Source organism: Crinia signifera, chromosome 11 (genome assembly GCF_055691185.1).
Source record: "Crinia signifera chromosome 11, ASM5569118v1, whole genome shotgun sequence".
In the NCBI taxonomy this organism is placed as follows: Eukaryota; Metazoa; Chordata; class Amphibia; order Anura; family Myobatrachidae; genus Crinia; species Crinia signifera.
The window spans coordinates 78,353,908-78,373,907 of NC_139227.1; the positions used below are offsets into that span (position 1 = coordinate 78,353,908).

At 38.9% G+C, this 20,000-nt stretch overlaps 1 protein-coding gene and 15 non-coding genes across 16 annotated transcripts in view; 15 read left to right on the top strand and 1 right to left on the bottom strand.

The window, feature by feature from the left end:
- The first annotated feature begins 377 nt into the window (after nucleotides 1-377).
- Nucleotides 378-450, top strand: TRNAT-CGU (transfer RNA threonine (anticodon CGU)). Its single transcript has one exon. It is a non-coding gene; the product is annotated as a tRNA-Thr (tRNA).
- A 1,544-nt stretch (nucleotides 451-1,994) lies between these two features.
- TRNAT-CGU (transfer RNA threonine (anticodon CGU)) lies at nucleotides 1,995-2,067 on the top strand. The gene has a single exon. It is a non-coding gene; the product is annotated as a tRNA-Thr (tRNA).
- A 298-nt stretch (nucleotides 2,068-2,365) lies between these two features.
- On the top strand, nucleotides 2,366-2,438 carry TRNAT-UGU (transfer RNA threonine (anticodon UGU)). The gene has a single exon. It is a non-coding gene; the product is annotated as a tRNA-Thr (tRNA).
- A 268-nt stretch (nucleotides 2,439-2,706) lies between these two features.
- Nucleotides 2,707-2,779, top strand: TRNAT-UGU (transfer RNA threonine (anticodon UGU)). Its single transcript has one exon. It is a non-coding gene; the product is annotated as a tRNA-Thr (tRNA).
- A 298-nt stretch (nucleotides 2,780-3,077) lies between these two features.
- Nucleotides 3,078-3,150, top strand: TRNAT-UGU (transfer RNA threonine (anticodon UGU)). Its single transcript has one exon. It is a non-coding gene; the product is annotated as a tRNA-Thr (tRNA).
- A 1,001-nt stretch (nucleotides 3,151-4,151) lies between these two features.
- On the top strand, nucleotides 4,152-4,224 carry TRNAT-CGU (transfer RNA threonine (anticodon CGU)). Its single transcript has one exon. It is a non-coding gene; the product is annotated as a tRNA-Thr (tRNA).
- A 1,544-nt stretch (nucleotides 4,225-5,768) lies between these two features.
- Nucleotides 5,769-5,841, top strand: TRNAT-CGU (transfer RNA threonine (anticodon CGU)). The gene has a single exon. It is a non-coding gene; the product is annotated as a tRNA-Thr (tRNA).
- A 1,544-nt stretch (nucleotides 5,842-7,385) lies between these two features.
- TRNAT-CGU (transfer RNA threonine (anticodon CGU)) lies at nucleotides 7,386-7,458 on the top strand. The gene has a single exon. It is a non-coding gene; the product is annotated as a tRNA-Thr (tRNA).
- A 298-nt stretch (nucleotides 7,459-7,756) lies between these two features.
- On the top strand, nucleotides 7,757-7,829 carry TRNAT-UGU (transfer RNA threonine (anticodon UGU)). Its single transcript has one exon. It is a non-coding gene; the product is annotated as a tRNA-Thr (tRNA).
- Nucleotides 7,830-8,097: 268 nt separating this feature from the next.
- Nucleotides 8,098-8,170, top strand: TRNAT-UGU (transfer RNA threonine (anticodon UGU)). The gene has a single exon. It is a non-coding gene; the product is annotated as a tRNA-Thr (tRNA).
- A 298-nt stretch (nucleotides 8,171-8,468) lies between these two features.
- On the top strand, nucleotides 8,469-8,541 carry TRNAT-UGU (transfer RNA threonine (anticodon UGU)). Its single transcript has one exon. It is a non-coding gene; the product is annotated as a tRNA-Thr (tRNA).
- Nucleotides 8,542-9,542: 1,001 nt separating this feature from the next.
- Nucleotides 9,543-9,615, top strand: TRNAT-CGU (transfer RNA threonine (anticodon CGU)). The gene has a single exon. It is a non-coding gene; the product is annotated as a tRNA-Thr (tRNA).
- Nucleotides 9,616-11,159: 1,544 nt separating this feature from the next.
- On the top strand, nucleotides 11,160-11,232 carry TRNAT-CGU (transfer RNA threonine (anticodon CGU)). Its single transcript has one exon. It is a non-coding gene; the product is annotated as a tRNA-Thr (tRNA).
- Nucleotides 11,233-11,530: 298 nt separating this feature from the next.
- Nucleotides 11,531-11,603, top strand: TRNAT-UGU (transfer RNA threonine (anticodon UGU)). The gene has a single exon. It is a non-coding gene; the product is annotated as a tRNA-Thr (tRNA).
- Nucleotides 11,604-12,920: 1,317 nt separating this feature from the next.
- Nucleotides 12,921-12,993, top strand: TRNAT-CGU (transfer RNA threonine (anticodon CGU)). Its single transcript has one exon. It is a non-coding gene; the product is annotated as a tRNA-Thr (tRNA).
- A 463-nt stretch (nucleotides 12,994-13,456) lies between these two features.
- LOC146046047 (syncytin-1-like) overlaps nucleotides 13,457-20,000 on the bottom strand; it is a 6,814-nt gene continuing 270 nt past the window's right edge. The window contains exons 1-2 of the mRNA XM_083165218.1: nucleotides 19,805-20,000; nucleotides 13,457-16,123 (exon numbers count right to left, since the gene is read on the bottom strand). The exon at nucleotides 19,805-20,000 is cut by the window's right edge and continues 270 nt beyond it. Coding sequence (XP_083021344.1) covers nucleotides 13,828-15,762 — 1,935 coding nt within the window. The 5' untranslated portion in view covers nucleotides 15,763-16,123; nucleotides 19,805-20,000 and the 3' untranslated portion in view covers nucleotides 13,457-13,827. The remainder of the gene's footprint in view (nucleotides 16,124-19,804) is intronic.

Here is a 20,000-nt window from a genome sequence, read left to right on the forward strand (position 1 = left end):
ACTACAGACTCTTCTAGTTCTCACTTTCTCCTCTCCCATTTACATCTATGACCTTATCTCCCTTTAAATTCCCACATTTTCTCATTACCACTCCTGCCAATTGCTTACTTTCTACCACTCATGCCTCCAAGACTCTTTACTGTTTTGTTTTTTGCAAATTTGTTTATGTGCTCTGTAATTGGACAACGCAGATCCCTTGTGGCACTAAATACAGAATAATAATATTTCTTGAACACTCTCATTGGAAATATATCATAGAGTTTCATTTGAAAAAAGTGTACATTGGCATGAATTGCCAAAAAATGTACAATTTGCAATTGATTATGTTCCTCCAGTACACAGACACCATATATGTCTAGAAATTAATGCACCTCCATGGCTCCATAGCTCAGGGGTTAGAGCACTGGTCTCGTAAACCAGGGGTCGTGAGTTCAAGTCTCACTGGGGCCTTCCAGTTCTTTATTGTTTCATTTACAAAAACTTAATTTGCATGACAGCATGTACAGTGATCTTAATTTGCATGACAGTATATACAGTGGTCTTCTCAAGTCTCAAGTGAAAAGATCTATTTCAAGTTCAATGTGTGCATTTAGCATGGAGATTGCAAATGATTCAGAATCAGTCATTTGTAAACAGTGTCCATTGGGTCAAGGAGCTACAAATTAAAATCCAAAATTAAATTTCAAATTTGATTTCTTTGAAACCCCACAAATGCATGATTCTTTTTTAAACATACATTCTCATTTGCAATCTCCATGCTAAATGCACACATTGAACTTGAAATAGATCTTCTCACTTGAGACTTGAGAAGACCACTGTATATACTGTCATGCAAATTAAGATCACTGTACAAGCTGTCATGCAAATTAAGTTTTTGTAAATGAAACAATAAAGATCAGGGGTTAGAGCACTGGTCTTGTAATCCAGGGGTCGTGAGTTCAAATCTCACTGGGGCCTACCAGTTCTTTATTGTTACATCTACTAAAACTTAATTTGCATGACAGCATGTACAGTGATCTTAATTTGCATGACGGTATATACAGTGGTCGTCTCAAGTGAGAAGATCTATTTCAAGTTCAATGTGTGCATTTAGCATGGAGATTGCAAATGATTCAGAATCGGCCATTTGTAAACAGTGTCCATTGGGTCAAAGAGCTACAAATTAAAATACAAAATTAAATTTCAAATTTGATTTCTTTGAAACCCCACAAATGCATGATTCTTTTTTAAACATACAGCTCATTGTTTACAACCTCTTCCTACCTATCTGTCCATTGCCTATCTGTCTCCTCTCAGGACTCTACCTCACCCCTCTTCCACTAATAGTATGTTTCCCGCAAGGTTCTTTTCTTTGTCCTCTCCTTTTCTTTTTGTATGCATCCTCTTTAGTTGAGCTCATTAGCTTTTTTGACTGACAATATCATCTTTTTGCTGCTGATACTCAAATCTACCTTGTCTCCCCAGACTTTTACTCACTCGTATCTCCACCAGTCTATCAGCTATCTCTTCTTGGATGTCCCAGCGCTTTGTGAAACTAAACACGTCTAAGACTGACCTGATTATCTTACCACCCTCCACACTGCGTCATCTTCCACAACTGCATTATATATTGATGGCACTACAGACTCTTCTAGTTCTCACTTTCTCCTCTTCCATTTACATCTATGACCTTATCTCCCTTTAAATTCCCACATTTTCTCATTACCACTCCTGCCAATTGCTTACTTTCTACCACTCATGCCTCCAAGACTCTTTACTGTTTTGTTTTTTGCAAATTTGTTTATGTGCTCTGTAATTGGACAACGCAGATCCCTTGTGGCACTAAATACAGAATAATAATATTTCTTGAACACTCTCATTGGAAATATATCATAGAGTTTCATTTGAAAAAAGTGTACATTGGCATGAATTGCCAAAAAATGTACAATTTGCAATTGATTATGTTCCTCCAGTACACAGACACCATATATGTCTAGAAATTAATGCACCTCCATGGCTCCATAGCTCAGGGGTTAGAGCACTGGTCTCGTAAACCAGGGGTCGTGAGTTCAAGTCTCACTGGGGCCTTCCAGTTCTTTATTGTTTCATTTACAAAAACTTAATTTGCATGACAGCATGTACAGTGATCTTAATTTGCATGACAGTATATACAGTGGTCTTCTCAAGTCTCAAGTGAGAAGATCTATTTCAAGTTCAATGTGTGCATTTAGCATGGAGATTGCAAATGATTCAGAATCAGTCATTTGTAAACAGTGTCCATTGGGTCAAGGAGCTACAAATTAAAATCCAAAATTAAATTTCAAATTTGATTTCTTTGAAACCCCACAAATACATGATTCTTTTTTAAACATACATTCTCATGTAAGGCTTCATAGCTCAGGGGTTAGATCACTGGTCTTGTAAACCAGGGGTTGTGAGTTCAAATCTCACTGGGGCCTACCAGTTCTTTATTGTTACATCTACTAAAACTTAATTTGCATGACAGTATATACAGTGTTCTTCTCAAGTCTCAAGTGAGAAGATCTATTTCAAGTTCAATGTGTGCATTTAGCATGGAGATTGCAAATTATTCAGAATCGGCCATTTGTAAACAGTGTCCATTGGGTCAAAGAGCTACAAATTAAAATACAAAATTAAATTTCAAATTTGATTTCTTTGAAACCCCACAAATGCATGATTTTTTTTTAAACATACATTCTCATGTAAGGCTTCATATCTCAGGGGTAAGCGCACTGGTCTTGTAAACCAGGGGTCGTGAGTTCAAATCTCACTGGGGCCTACCAGTTCTTTATTGTTACATCTACTAAAACTTAATTTGCATGACAGTATGTACAGTGATCTTAATTTGCATGACAGTATATACAGTGTTCTTCTCAAGTCTCAAGTGAGAAGATCTATTTCAAGTTCAATGTGTGCATTTAGCATGGACATTGCAAATGATTCAGAATCAGTCATTTGTAAACAGTGTCCATTGGGTCAAAGAGCTACAAATTAAAATCAAAAATTAAATTTCAAATTTGATTTCTTTGAAACCCCACAAATGCATGATTTTTTTTTAAACATACATTCGCATGTAAGGCTTCATAGCTCAGGGGTTAGAGCACTGGTCTTGTAAACCAGGGGTCGTGAGTTCAAATCTCACTGGGGCCTACTAGTTCTTTATTGTTACAGCTACTAAAAATTAATTTGCATGACCATATGTAAAGTAGTTTCATCAAGTCGAAAGTAAAGAGATCTATTTCAATTTGTTCACATACTTTGATAGTCAATTTGGAGCATCACTTAAGACGTTCATTCTATTTTTCTGACTGTTTTCAATTGCATGTCTCATATCTTTATTGTTCAACCAATTCTATGCATGCCCCAAGCATAGCTATGCATCCAAACTCCTTTAGCTCATTGTTTACAACCTCTTCCTACCTATCTGTCCATTGCCTATCTGTCTCCTCTCAGGACTCTACCTCACCCCTCTTCCACTAATAGTATGTTTCCTGCAAGGTTCTTTTCTTTGTCCTCTCCTTTTCTTTTTGTATGCATCCTCTTTAGTTGAGCTCATTAGCTTTTTTGACTGACAATATCATCTTTTTGCTGCTGATACTCAAATCTACCTTGTCTCCCCAGACTTTTACTCACTCGTATCTCCACCAGTCTATCAGCTATCTCTTCTTGGATGTCCCAGCGCTTTGTGAAACTAAACACGTCTAAGACTGACCTGATTATCTTACCACCCTCCACACTGCGTCATCTTCCACAACTGCATTATATATTGATGGCACTACAGACTCTTCTAGTTCTCACTTTCTCCTCTCCCATTTACATCTATGACCTTATCTCCCTTTAAATTCCCACATTTTCTCATTACCACTCCTGCGAATTGCTTACTTTCTACCACTCATGCCTCCATGACTCTTTACTGTTTTGTTTTTTGCAAATTTGTTTATGTGCTCTGTAATTGGACAACGCAGATCCCTTGTGGCACTAAATACAGAATAATAATATTTCTTGAACACTCTCATTGGAAATATATCATAGAGTTTCATTTGAAAAAAGTGTACATTGGCATGAATTGCCAAAAAATGTACAATTTGCAATTGATTATGTTCCTCCAGTACACAGACACCATATATGTCTAGAAATTAACGCACCTCCATGGCTCCATAGCTCAGGGGTTAGAGCACTGGTCTCGTAAACCAGGGGTCGTGAGTTCAAGTCTCACTGGGGCCTTCCAGTTCTTTATTGTTTCATTTACAAAAACTTAATTTGCATGACAGCATGTACAGTGATCTTAATTTGCATGACAGTATATACAGTGGTCTTCTCAAGTCTCAAGTGAGAAGATCTATTTCAAGTTCAATGTGTGCATTTAGCATGGAGATTGCAAATGATTCAGAATCAGTCATTTGTAAACAGTGTCCATTGGGTCAAGGAGCTACAAATTAAAATCCAAAATTAAATTTCAAATTTGATTTCTTTGAAACCCCACAAATGCATGATTCTTTTTTAAACATACATTCTCATTTGCAATCTCCATGCTAAATGCACACATTGAACTTGAAATAGATCTTCTCACTTGAGACTTGAGAAGACCACTGTATATACTGTCATGCAAATTAAGATCACTGTACAAGCTGTCATGCAAATTAAGTTTTTGTAAATGAAACAATAAAGATCAGGGGTTAGAGCACTGGTCTTGTAATCCAGGGGTCGTGAGTTCAAATCTCACTGGGGCCTACCAGTTCTTTATTGTTACATCTACTAAAACTTAATTTGCATGACAGCATGTACAGTGATCTTAATTTGCATGACGGTATATACAGTGGTCGTCTCAAGTGAGAAGATCTATTTCAAGTTCAATGTGTGCATTTAGCATGGAGATTGCAAATGATTCAGAATCGGCCATTTGTAAACAGTGTCCATTGGGTCAAAGAGCTACAAATTAAAATACAAAATTAAATTTCAAATTTGATTTCTTTGAAACCCCACAAATGCATGATTCTTTTTTAAACATACAGCTCATTGTTTACAACCTCTTCCTACCTATCTGTCCATTGCCTATCTGTCTCCTCTCAGGACTCTACCTCACCCCTCTTCCACTAATAGTATGTTTCCCGCAAGGTTCTTTTCTTTGTCCTCTCCTTTTCTTTTTGTATGCATCCTCTTTAGTTGAGCTCATTAGCTTTTTTGACTGACAATATCATCTTTTTGCTGCTGATACTCAAATCTACCTTGTCTCCCCAGACTTTTACTCACTCGTATCTCCACCAGTCTATCAGCTATATCTTCTTGGATGTCCCAGCGCTTTGTGAAACTAAACACGTCTAAGACTGACCTGATTATCTTACCACCCTCCACACTGCGTCATCTTCCACAACTGCATTATATATTGATGGCACTACAGACTCTTCTAGTTCTCACTTTCTCCTCTCCCATTTACATCTATGACCTTATCTCCCTTTAAATTCCCACATTTTCTCATTACCACTCCTGCCAATTGCTTACTTTCTACCACTCATGCCTCCAAGACTCTTTACTGTTTTGTTTTTTGCAAATTTGTTTATGTGCTCTGTAATTGGACAACGCAGATCTCTTGTGGCACTAAATACAGAATAATAATATTTCTTGAACACTCTCATTGGAAATATATCATAGAGTTTCATTTGAAAAAAGTGTACATTGGCATGAATTGCCAAAAAATGTACAATTTGCAATTGATTATGTTCCTCCAGTACACAGACACCATATATGTCTAGAAATTAATGCACCTCCATGGCTCCATAGCTCAGGGGTTAGAGCACTGGTCTCGTAAACCAGGGGTCGTGAGTTCAAGTCTCACTGGGGCCTTCCAGTTCTTTATTGTTTCATTTACAAAAACTTAATTTGCATGACAGCATGTACAGTGATCTTAATTTGCATGACAGTATATACAGTGGTCTTCTCAAGTCTCAAGTGAAAAGATCTATTTCAAGTTCAATGTGTGCATTTAGCATGGAGATTGCAAATGATTCAGAATCAGTCATTTGTAAACAGTGTCCATTGGGTCAAGGAGCTACAAATTAAAATCCAAAATTAAATTTCAAATTTGATTTCTTTGAAACCCCACAAATGCATGATTCTTTTTTAAACATACATTCTCATTTGCAATCTCCATGCTAAATGCACACATTGAACTTGAAATAGATCTTCTCACTTGAGACTTGAGAAGACCACTGTATATACTGTCATGCAAATTAAGATCACTGTACAAGCTGTCATGCAAATTAAGTTTTTGTAAATGAAACAATAAAGATCAGGGGTTAGAGCACTGGTCTTGTAATCCAGGGGTCGTGAGTTCAAATCTCACTGGGGCCTACCAGTTCTTTATTGTTACATCTACTAAAACTTAATTTGCATGACAGCATGTACAGTGATCTTAATTTGCATGACGGTATATACAGTGGTCGTCTCAAGTGAGAAGATCTATTTCAAGTTCAATGTGTGCATTTAGCATGGAGATTGCAAATGATTCAGAATCGGCCATTTGTAAACAGTGTCCATTGGGTCAAAGAGCTACAAATTAAAATACAAAATTAAATTTCAAATTTGATTTCTTTGAAACCCCACAAATGCATGATTCTTTTTTAAACATACAGCTCATTGTTTACAACCTCTTCCTACCTATCTGTCCATTGCCTATCTGTCTCCTCTCAGGACTCTACCTCACCCCTCTTCCACTAATAGTATGTTTCCCGCAAGGTTCTTTTCTTTGTCCTCTCCTTTTCTTTTTGTATGCATCCTCTTTAGTTGAGCTCATTAGCTTTTTTGACTGACAATATCATCTTTTTGCTGCTGATACTCAAATCTACCTTGTCTCCCCAGACTTTTACTCACTCGTATCTCCACCAGTCTATCAGCTATCTCTTCTTGGATGTCCCAGCGCTTTGTGAAACTAAACACGTCTAAGACTGACCTGATTATCTTACCACCCTCCACACTGCGTCATCTTCCACAACTGCATTATATATTGATGGCACTACAGACTCTTCTAGTTCTCACTTTCTCCTCTTCCATTTACATCTATGACCTTATCTCCCTTTAAATTCCCACATTTTCTCATTACCACTCCTGCCAATTGCTTACTTTCTACCACTCATGCCTCCAAGACTCTTTACTGTTTTGTTTTTTGCAAATTTGTTTATGTGCTCTGTAATTGGACAACGCAGATCCCTTGTGGCACTAAATACAGAATAATAATATTTCTTGAACACTCTCATTGGAAATATATCATAGAGTTTCATTTGAAAAAAGTGTACATTGGCATGAATTGCCAAAAAATGTACAATTTGCAATTGATTATGTTCCTCCAGTACACAGACACCATATATGTCTAGAAATTAATGCACCTCCATGGCTCCATAGCTCAGGGGTTAGAGCACTGGTCTCGTAAACCAGGGGTCGTGAGTTCAAGTCTCACTGGGGCCTTCCAGTTCTTTATTGTTTCATTTACAAAAACTTAATTTGCATGACAGCATGTACAGTGATCTTAATTTGCATGACAGTATATACAGTGGTCTTCTCAAGTCTCAAGTGAGAAGATCTATTTCAAGTTCAATGTGTGCATTTAGCATGGAGATTGCAAATGATTCAGAATCAGTCATTTGTAAACAGTGTCCATTGGGTCAAGGAGCTACAAATTAAAATCCAAAATTAAATTTCAAATTTGATTTCTTTGAAACCCCACAAATACATGATTCTTTTTTAAACATACATTCTCATGTAAGGCTTCATAGCTCAGGGGTTAGATCACTGGTCTTGTAAACCAGGGGTTGTGAGTTCAAATCTCACTGGGGCCTACCAGTTCTTTATTGTTACATCTACTAAAACTTAATTTGCATGACAGTATATACAGTGTTCTTCTCAAGTCTCAAGTGAGAAGATCTATTTCAAGTTCAATGTGTGCATTTAGCATGGAGATTGCAAATTATTCAGAATCGGCCATTTGTAAACAGTGTCCATTGGGTCAAAGAGCTACAAATTAAAATACAAAATTAAATTTCAAATTTGATTTCTTTGAAACCCCACAAATGCATGATTTTTTTTTAAACATACATTCTCATGTAAGGCTTCATATCTCAGGGGTAAGCGCACTGGTCTTGTAAACCAGGGGTCGTGAGTTCAAATCTCACTGGGGCCTACCAGTTCTTTATTGTTACATCTACTAAAACTTAATTTGCATGACAGTATGTACAGTGATCTTAATTTGCATGACAGTATATACAGTGTTCTTCTCAAGTCTCAAGTGAGAAGATCTATTTCAAGTTCAATGTGTGCATTTAGCATGGACATTGCAAATGATTCAGAATCAGTCATTTGTAAACAGTGTCCATTGGGTCAAAGAGCTACAAATTAAAATCAAAAATTAAATTTCAAATTTGATTTCTTTGAAACCCCACAAATGCATGATTTTTTTTTAAACATACATTCGCATGTAAGGCTTCATAGCTCAGGGGTTAGAGCACTGGTCTTGTAAACCAGGGGTCGTGAGTTCAAATCTCACTGGGGCCTACTAGTTCTTTATTGTTACAGCTACTAAAAATTAATTTGCATGACCATATGTAAAGTAGTTTCATCAAGTCGAAAGTAAAGAGATCTATTTCAATTTGTTCACATACTTTGATAGTCAATTTGGAGCATCACTTAAGACGTTCATTCTATTTTTCTGACTGTTTTCAATTGCATGTCTCATATCTTTATTGTTCAACCAATTCTATGCATGCCCCAAGCATAGCTATGCATCCAAACTCCTTTAGCTCATTGTTTACAACCTCTTCCTACCTATCTGTCCATTGCCTATCTGTCTCCTCTCAGGACTCTACCTCACCCCTCTTCCACTAATAGTATGTTTCCTGCAAGGTTCTTTTCTTTGTCCTCTCCTTTTCTTTTTGTATGCATCCTCTTTAGTTGAGCTCATTAGCTTTTTTGACTGACAATATCATCTTTTTGCTGCTGATACTCAAATCTACCTTGTCTCCCCAGACTTTTACTCACTCGTATCTCCACCAGTCTATCAGCTATCTCTTCTTGGATGTCCCAGCGCTTTGTGAAACTAAACACGTCTAAGACTGACCTGATTATCTTACCACCCTCCACACTGCGTCATCTTCCACAACTGCATTATATATTGATGGCACTACAGACTCTTCTAGTTCTCACTTTCTCCTCTCCCATTTACATCTATGACCTTATCTCCCTTTAAATTCCCACATTTTCTCATTACCACTCCTGCGAATTGCTTACTTTCTACCACTCATGCCTCCAAGACTCTTTACTGTTTTGTTTTTTGCAAATTTGTTTATGTGCTCTGTAATTGGACAACGCAGATCCCTTGTGGCACTAAATACAGAATAATAATATTTCTTGAACACTCTCATTGGAAATATATCATAGAGTTTCATTTGAAAAAAGTGTACATTGGCATGAATTGCCAAAAAATGTACAATTTGCAATTGATTATGTTCCTCCAGTACACAGACACCATATATGTCTAGAAATTAACGCACCTCCATGGCTCCATAGCTCAGGGGTTAGAGCACTGGTCTCGTAAACCAGGGGTCGTGAGTTCAAGTCTCACTGGGGCCTTCCAGTTCTTTATTGTTTCATTTACAAAAACTTAATTTGCATGACAGCATGTACAGTGATCTTAATTTGCATGACAGTATATACAGTGGTCTTCTCAAGTCTCAAGTGAGAAGATCTATTTCAAGTTCAATGTGTGCATTTAGCATGGAGATTGCAAATGATTCAGAATCAGTCATTTGTAAACAGTGTCCATTGGGTCAAGGAGCTACAAATTAAAATCCAAAATTAAATTTCAAATTTGATTTCTTTGAAACCCCACAAATGCATGATTCTTTTTTAAACATACATTCTCATTTGCAATCTCCATGCTAAATGCACACATTGAACTTGAAATAGATCTTCTCACTTGAGACTTGAGAAGACCACTGTATATACTGTCATGCAAATTAAGATCACTGTACAAGCTGTCATGCAAATTAAGTTTTTGTAAATGAAACAATAAAGATCAGGGGTTAGAGCACTGGTCTTGTAATCCAGGGGTCGTGAGTTCAAATCTCACTGGGGCCTACAAGTTCTTTATTGTTACATCTACTAAAACTTAATTTGCATGACAGCATGTACAGTGATCTTAATTTGCATGACGGTATATACAGTGGTCGTCTCAAGTGAGAAGATCTATTTCAAGTTCAATGTGTGCATTTAGCATGGAGATTGCAAATGATTCAGAATCGGCCATTTGTAAACAGTGTCCATTGGGTCAAAGAGCTACAAATTAAAATACAAAATTAAATTTCAAATTTGATTTCTTTGAAACCCCACAAATGCATGATTCTTTTTTAAACATACAGCTCATTGTTTACAACCTCTTCCTACCTATCTGTCCATTGCCTATCTGTCTCCTCTCAGGACTCTACCTCACCCCTCTTCCACTAATAGTATGTTTCCCGCAAGGTTCTTTTCTTTGTCCTCTCCTTTTCTTTTTGTATGCATCCTCTTTAGTTGAGCTCATTAGCTTTTTTGACTGACAATATCATCTTTTTGCTGCTGATACTCAAATCTACCTTGTCTCCCCAGACTTTTACTCACTCGTATCTCCACCAGTCTATCAGCTATATCTTCTTGGATGTCCCAGCGCTTTGTGAAACTAAACACGTCTAAGACTGACCTGATTATCTTACCACCCTCCACACTGCGTCATCTTCCACAACTGCATTATATATTGATGGCACTACAGACTCTTCTAGTTCTCACTTTCTCCTCTCCCATTTACATCTATGACCTTATCTCCCTTTAAATTCCCACATTTTCTCATTACCACTCCTGCCAATTGCTTACTTTCTACCACTCATGCCTCCAAGACTCTTTACTGTTTTGTTTTTTGCAAATTTGTTTATGTGCTCTGTAATTGGACAACGCAGATCTCTTGTGGCACTAAATACAGAATAATAATATTTCTTGAACACTCTCATTGGAAATATATCATAGAGTTTCATTTGAAAAAAGTGTACATTGGCATGAATTGCCAAAAAATGTACAATTTGCAATTGATTATGTTCCTCCAGTACACAGACACCATATATGTCTAGAAATTAATGCACCTCCATGGCTCCATAGCTCAGGGGTTAGAGCACTGGTCTCGTAAACCAGGGGTCGTGAGTTCAAGTCTCACTGGGGCCTTCCAGTTCTTTATTGTTTCATTTACAAAAACTTAATTTGCATGACAGCATGTACAGTGATCTTAATTTGCATGACAGTATATACAGTGGTCTTCTCAAGTCTCAAGTGAGAAGATCTATTTCAAGTTCAATGTGTGCATTTAGCATGGAGATTGCAAATGATTCAGAATCAGTCATTTGTAAACAGTGTCCATTGGGTCAAGGAGCTACAAATTAAAATCCAAAATTAAATTTCAAATTTGATTTCTTTGAAACCCCACAAATACATGATTCTTTTTTAAACATACATTCTCATGTAAGGCTTCATAGCTCAGGGGTTAGAGCACTGGTCTTGTAAACCAGGGGTTGTGAGTTCAAATCTCACTGGGGCCTACCAGTTCTTTGTTGTTACATCTACTAAAACTTAATTTGCATGACAGTATATACAGTGTTCTTCTCAAGTCTCAAGTGAGAAGATCTATTTCAAGTTCAATGTGTGCATTTAGCATGGAGATTGCAAATTATTCAGAATCGGCCATTTGTAAACAGTGTCCATTGGGTCAAAGAGCTACAAATTAAAATACAAAATTAAATTTCAAATTTGATTTCTTTGAAACCCCACAAATGCATGATTTTTTTTTAAACATACATTCTCATGTAAGGCTTCATAGCTCAGGGGTTAGAGTGAGTTCAAATCTCACTGGGGCCTACTAGTTCTTTATTGTTACAGCTACTAAAAATTAATTTGCATGACCATATGTAAAGTAGTTTCATCAAGTCGAAAGTAAAGAGATCTATTTCAATTTGTTCACATACTTTGATAGTCAATTTGGAGCATCACTTAAGACGTTCATTATATTTTTCTGACTGTTTTCAATTGAATGTCTCATATCTTTATTGTTCAACCAATTCTATGCATGCCCCAAGCATAGCTATGCATCCAAACTCCTTGAGCTCATTGTTTACAACCTCTTCCTACCTTTCTGTCCATTGCCTATCTGTCTCCTCTCAGGACTCTACCTCACCCCTCTTCCACTAATAGTATGTTTCCCGCAAGGTTCTTTTCTTTGTCCTCTCCTTTTCTTTTTGTATGCATCCTCTTTAGTTGAGCTCATTAGCTTTTTTGACTGACAATATCATCTTTTTGCTGCTGATACTCAAATCTACCTTGTCTCCCCAGACTTTTACTCACTCGTATCTCCACCAGTCTATCAGCTATCTCTTCTTGGATGTCCCAGCGCTTTGTGAAACTAAACACGTCTAAGACTGACCTGATTATCTTACCACCCTCCACACTGCGTCATCTTCCACAACTGCATTATATATTGATGGCACTACAGACTCTTCTAGTTCTCACTTTCTCCTCTCCCATTTACATCTATGACCTTATCTCCCTTTAAATTCCCACATTTTCTCATTACCACTCCTGCCAATTGCTTACTTTCTACCACTCATGCCTCCAAGACTCTTTACTGTTTTGTTTTTTGCAAATTTGTTTATGTGCTCTGTAATTGGACAACGCAGATCCCTTGTGGCACTAAATACAGAATAATAATATTTCTTAAACACTCTCATTGGAAATATATCATAGAGTTTCATTTGAAAAAAGTGTACATTGGCATGAATTGCCAAAAAATGTACAATTTGCAATTGATTATGTTCCTCCAGTACACAGACACCATATATGTCTAGAAATTAATGCACCTCCATGGCTCCATAGCTCAGGGGTTAGAGCACTGGTCTCGTAAACCAGGGGTCGTGAGTTCAAGTCTCACTGGGGCCTTCCAGTTCTTTATTGTTACATCTACTAAAACTTAATTTGCATGACAGCATGTACAGTGATCTTAATTTGCATGACAGTATATACAGTGGTCTTCTCAAGTCTCAAGTGAGAAGATCTGTTTCAAGTTCAATGTGTGCATTTAGCATGGAGATTGCAAATGATTCAGAATCGGCCATTTGTAAACCGTGTCCATTGGGTCAAAGAGCTACAAATTAAAATCAAAAATTAAGTTTCAAATTTGATTTCTTTGAAACCCCACAAATGCATGATTTTTTTTTAAACATACTGTTAGGAGTGGTTACTTTAACCTACCTCCTGAGGTGGACTCTAACCTACCTCTGGATAGGGAGTTGGACTTTAACCAATCTTCCTTTATCCCTTCTTCCTCAATTTGGTGGCCCCCCTTAGAGCTCCGTGAGTGTTAACCCTGTATATGCTGATCAGAAAAGAAGACCATCATGTATGCAAGGTACAACACTGATTTATTGTTTACACATACAGCATATTTATACAGTATAGCATGCATGGGCTCGACAAGAGATGATTGGATGATACAGGGGTGTAGCAGGGAGGAGTTCCAGTTACTGTCTAGGGGATATATGTTATTATTATACAAGGACATGGGAGAACAGACAGTTTTTGTAGAAAACATGTGAAATACATCTTACAGGAAATAACCTTGAGCAACGCAGCCTTGAGCAGCAGCAGACTGTCACAAAGCAGAATAGAAACATGTAATTTTCCACTCACTATAAGGCATTTGAGACAAGATGGAGAACAGCATACAAAATGGTGCATAAATCCTTTCAATCCCCTCTTAGAATCATAATTTATTTAAATTATTTGATTCTCACGTGTGCTTTTCCTTTTAATACGCTGTTCCCTCACATATGTAGCATAGTCATCGGGTGTAGGGGTTTCGGAGGAAAGATCAATATACATAATAGCAACAGGTGTTGTGGTACCTATATATTTGGAAACTATTCTCCTGCCTAGTGGAAAAATACAGTAAGCAACGATTATGATGAACAGAAGTACAGTAAGTGTAATGATACCTAGTTGAGTTAAGGCATGTTTCCAGTTGCTCATCCAGCCGAACCAAGCAGCCCAGGGGTCAGTGACACCTGAGTTTTCCTTGAGCTCTCGGGATAAGTCTTCTAATTTTTTAATGGCTAGTGTGACTTTGCCATTGGGACCTGTATTGTCAGGAATGAAGGTGCAACATCCTGCAACTGTGTTTATGTATACACATGTACCACCTTTCTCGGCCAAGATCATATCCAGGGCCATGCGATTCTGGAATGTCATCTGTGATGTGGCCTCCAGTTGTTCTGCAATACCTTTCAAGGCATCCTTTGTATCATTAACAAATCTCTGTTGATTATAATACATATAGTTTATCCATGCAACATTCTTATTGATTGTAACCTGGGGCAGCAGAGATTCAAAGCCAGCAGCTACTTCATCTCGGGCCTTGAACTCGTCTAGGACACCCCGGGGTACACCAATAGTATCAATGTATACGTGTGGGTCAAAGCTTTCCAGTGGGGTACTTCTCTTTTGTCTAGGGTGTGGGTCAGGTAGGGGTGAAGGTGTTTCAATGGCTGTTGGCAAAATATGGATAGGCATAATGATTTTTGAGAGAGCACATTCGCCTCTCCATACACTGTCAAGCTTTGCTCTAATTTTCATGTCCCCACAAATGAAATAAATGTCACCAAGGGATTTCTTCATGATGGGTAAGGTTACATACCTGCGGATGGCACAGTAACCATCCGGGAATGTTTTCAGATCTACCCCCTTAGTGACATTAGAACAGTAACAAGTATAGTTGCCTGGATATATGGTGATTGTGTTACCTGGATTGGTGTTTTTTTCTAAGATGGGGTAGTTCTTCTTCCATAACTCACATTCATTATCTTTAGTTTTATTGCCAGTGTATAAGGTAAAAAAACATTCATCCTCTGATTCTGGTATGTTAAGGGGGACGGTACCAAGGTGGGGTCTGGACTTAGCACATACATAACAGTCAGTTCGGTTAGTCTGTCGTGCATTGTATTTCATCCATTCTAACCAAAAATTCACATCAGCTAAACCTGTCTCTATGGACATGGTGTCCTCATATGTGGGATTACTGATAGCAACCATATCTTTAAAGGTACTTATGTGTGGTTTGAATGGGGATAATGGCTGGGGCCTGGCGGGGGATGGTGGCTTACGGAGGGAAAGGTATTCCTGATTGTTAAACATATCTTTGAGATAGAATTGTTGTCTATCACTGGCATATCCACCTCCCCACCATACCCCTAGAACATACATTCCAGCATCACTGGGGCTGGGATTTTCAATATTTATAGTGCAATAATAGTCATATCTACCGTTATCCTTAGTGATAGTCATCCTAGAAAGTAATGGCTTACCATACTTGTCCTTTCGATCAATAGCCAAGGTGGGTTTGTATGCCCAGTCGATACCTGAATTCCACCCCACTGCTCCCCAATAATTGCAGTTATTTCCCCAATAATAATCATCTGTGACACAAATATATACATTTTTAGTCTGGCTGAGAGCTGATTTGGATGGCATGGACCACATGTTACTAGGTATGACCGTATCATAGTTTATTCGGTAAGTGGCCACGCGAGTGGTAGATGAATTGTACCAAAGGGTAAGCACATCATCCTGACTGGTAATATCCACTTCTGCGGTACAGAAATTATAAAGAACAAGAGCGAGTAAAGTCAGCAGAGCTAAGATAGGGGGAATCATTTCCTTCAAGGGTCCTCTCGGCCTCAGTAGGAATTCCGTTTTCCTCGATGTCTGGATCCCCTACCGGCAATTCTTCTCCTCGTAGGAGGTCAGAGTTATTAACTCCCGTTAGTACCTCACTGGTCCGGTCTGTGTCAATCTCAGGATCGGTGTCGACCTCTGTGTCGAAAGTAGTTGGAGTAGGGATTTTCTTCACTCTGGATGCGTGGATCCACGTTGGGTTGTCATCGGTGAGCACAGCAGTTCTTGTCACAGCGACCACCTCTGTCTCAGGACCGTAGGAGAAATCACCTGGATTCTTGTTGCGTGGAAGGACTTTAACCACAACTTTGTCTCCGACTTGGAATGGATGTGTAGGTTTCTGTGGATGACAAGGATTTTTAAGTACAACTTCATGTTCAATTTCGTCTAGTCTGTGTATTAAAGTCCTTACATATTCTTCTCTGATTACTTCTAAATCTCCTGCTTGTGTGACTAGTGGTTTCCTTGCCCAGGGGGTGGGGAAGGGGCGTCCCATTAGTATTTCAAAAGGGGAGTAACCTAGAGTCTTTTGTGTATATGGGTAAAATCAATCTGCAGGTGAGTAAACGGAGTGGTGGGGTATTCAAGATGTTGGTGTTTTGCTTTATTGGGATTGTTAGGGTTGTTTCTAAGACACACAATACATCTACTAACATATTGGGTGACAAGTTCTTTTGCATTTGTGATGTAAAAATCATTGGTGAGGAGCAGTGTTGTCGTGACTTTGCTGTGGTGACCTACTCCGTGCTATGAACAGTGAGGCACTTGTTTGGGGTATACAGGGTTTCCCCTCTTTGCAGATTAATCCAGTCCGTGGATTCTTCTGCAGAATTGGGTATGTCCAATCTGATAAATCAGAGTTAGAGGCAGTTGCCTGTAATTCTGTAAGTAAGTATGTGTCTTCTAGTGACGGTGGTGACATTATGGTAAGTGTGAGGTTGTATGTGGATGTGGCAGCAGCTTGTTTTGCAGCAGTGTCAGCGAGGGCATTGCCCCGTGAGATATCATCTTTTCCACCAGTATGTGCTTTGCAATGGAGAACGGCAATGTGTGAGGGCAATGTGATTGCGTGCAATAAGTCAGCAATAAGTTGGGCATGTGAGATGCCTTTTCCATCAGCGCCTGTGAAACCTCGGCGCTGCCAAATCATGCCGTGGTCGTGAACAACGCCATAAGCAAATTTGGAGTCTGTGTAAATGTTGACAGGTTTTCCTGTGTACAAGTGACAAGCTCTGGTGAGAGCGATTAGCTCAGCAGCCTGTGCTGATAGCAGAGGAACTGCTTTTGCTTCAAGGACAGTTTGAGGAAGTTTAACTACTGCGTAGCCTGTCTGGTATGTTTTGTCATTTGGTCGACTGCAGGAGCCGTCGACAAAAATTATGTCGGCGTCGGGTATGGGTACAGCCGACATGTCACTTCTGGGTGAAGTTTCTGAGTCGATTGTCAGAGAACAGTCATGTGGGGGAGGTGCTTCGTCATCAGGTCCTTTTAAGCCTAAAAGGGCATTAAGTATGGGCACAGGTCCTTCTGTATTTGTAGCATATTTGATAACAAGTGATGGGTTACCTAGTAAGAGTACCTCGTAACCACTAAGACGCTGGGCTGACATGTTGTGTGTGTAGCCCTTTAAGTAATGCTACAACATTATGTGTGGTATGGAGAACAGTGGGTGAGCCTAGGGTGAGTGTGGTTGCCATCTCAGCTATCATTGCACAGGCCGCCAGTGCCTGAAGACAGGCAGGCATACCTTGGACCGACACCGGCATCACTTTGGAAAAGAATGCCACGGGGCGCAGCTTACCTCCATGTTCTTGTGTCAGCACACCCGCCATGGTTTTACATTTTGTCCCTTGCATATAAATGAAATGGTTGTACATAGTTTCGGAGGGTCAATGCCGGACTTTTTATCAACATACATTTAAGGCTTTCATATATGCATTTAACATTTCTTGTGACCATTGTATCTGTTTAGGTTTGTCATTGAGTGTGGCTTGTCTCAAAATGTTATCATAGTAGGAACAGTCAGAAATCCACTGTCTGTAATAATAGTGTTTGGGCGGACCAGACCCAGTACAGACTGTATGCGTTGTGGGCTGACTTTCCTCTCTCCCTTTTTCAAGACAAAACCTAAATAATCAACATTCTTTTTGCACCATTGCATTTTTGCTTTTTGACACTTTGTGCCTCACATTCACAGAGCCAGTTTAACAGTGATATACCATCCTCTCGGCATGCCTCCTTTGTTGAACTACAGATAAGCAGATCATCTGCATACTGTAGCAGGACTGAACCATAGGGGGGGTGCCAGGGGGTTAATATGGCTTGGAGCACGATGCTGTACACAACAGGGGAGTCAATATACTCCTGTGGCAGTCTGCATCATGTTAAATGCTGGCCTCAAAAGAAAATGCAAATAACAGTTGTGTCTGGGTGTCCACAGATATGCTAAAAAATACATTTTTTCAAATCGGTTACTGAGAAGTAGGCGGCATCTACAGGGATGGCTGAGATGAGTGAGTTTATATCAGGTACAGTGGGTGCAATGGGAACAATTAATTGGTTTATTGCTCTGAGGTCCTGTTGACCATGTCTGAGGATTTACAGTGTCTAATTCTGTGTTTGGGTCAGAACTGTCAGTCATGAGCAAGTGTGGTGATGAAACATCGATTTCCTTTCCTATGTCATGGCCCTTTAAGGTCTGTCCCTGCCAGTCAATCTGAAATCTGGGGTTGTCCCTGCCAGTCAGGTGGGGACATGAAAATTATTTTATTTTTACTAATTTTTGAACCCATGTTTAGTTTTATGTCCTTTTATGTTTGTGTGAGAACTTTCTCCACCTTTTAATTTGTTCCTGATGTTCAGGGTTTTGACTAAAGTCAAGGAAATAGAGTAGTTGACTACCTTCAGGTAACTTGTGGATCTGGTCTAAAGTTTTAGGACAGATAATAGGATATGTGAAAAGGTTAATTGGTATATCTGTTAAGAAAAATGGGTATGTCTGATCAATGTATTTTTCAATAAGTCCTGTATTCAAATGACAACCCAATATAATAACGGATTCTAAAACGGTGCCATTAGATGATGTCTTTGTTGTGAGTTTAAATCTTGTGGGTTCTCTAATGACAGATGTCAATTTGGGCCAATAATCGTCTCTGTCGGGGTTATGGTACCAGAGGACGATACTACATTTACAATTTAAACAAGTACCTATGTATGGATGTCTGGGGTGTGACATAGACGTAGATGAAGTATGAGAGCGTGAAAAATTCTTAGTATCCAGACCAGAGGCGCCGTTTCAGTAAGGCAGGAGTGTACCTACAGCAGCAGACTGAAAGGGTTGGTCTTTATCTGAATACTGTGTGAATTATGTATTCACTTTATACATCTCATAAAAATTAATGTTTATGATTGGTTAGTTATAACCACAGACTGTCTACGTGACAGTGGATAGAGTCAAGTGGTTTTATCCTGAAAACTGCATATGAAGCCTCACGTTGCGTTACCCCAAAGAGAGGGGAGCATATAGTCCGCAAGTCTGTTGGCATACAGTAATCAATGAGACAAGAGAGAGAAAGAGTTAGTGTGCGTCAACTTACCAACCGCACAAGATGTACAAGTTAAATACATATATCGCATGTGTGTTCACTTACCAACCACACAAGGATATTACACGTAATACAACTAATACTGTAAAAAAGGGATAGTAAGAAATGGCCATATAGAAAAAAGGGCGATCAAATTGAGGTGACTAATGAGCGGACCCCTTAGGTCACTCTTTATATATTACCAGATCACTGATCTGCGTGTGCACACTATAAAACAACCAGCTGAAACTTTACTACTTTTGAAGTAAAGGTCTATACGGATTCAGGATTCGATATGTCCGTGATCCGAGAACAGGCAACAGACCACGTATGGGTGTCAACAGTTCAACGGGAACGAAGATCGAAATCCCGGGCCGGGCCCCCAGCTGTTAGGAGTGGTTACTTTAACCTACCTCCTGAGGTGGACTCTAACCTACCTCTGGATAGGGAGTTGGACTTTAACCAATCTTCCTTTATCCCTTCTTCCTCAATTTGGTGGCCCCCCTTAGAGCTCCGTGAGTGTTAACCCTGTATATGCTGATCAGAAAAGAAGACCATCATGTATGCAAGGTACAACACTGATTTATTGTTTACACATACAGCATATTTATACAGTATAGCATGCATGGGCTC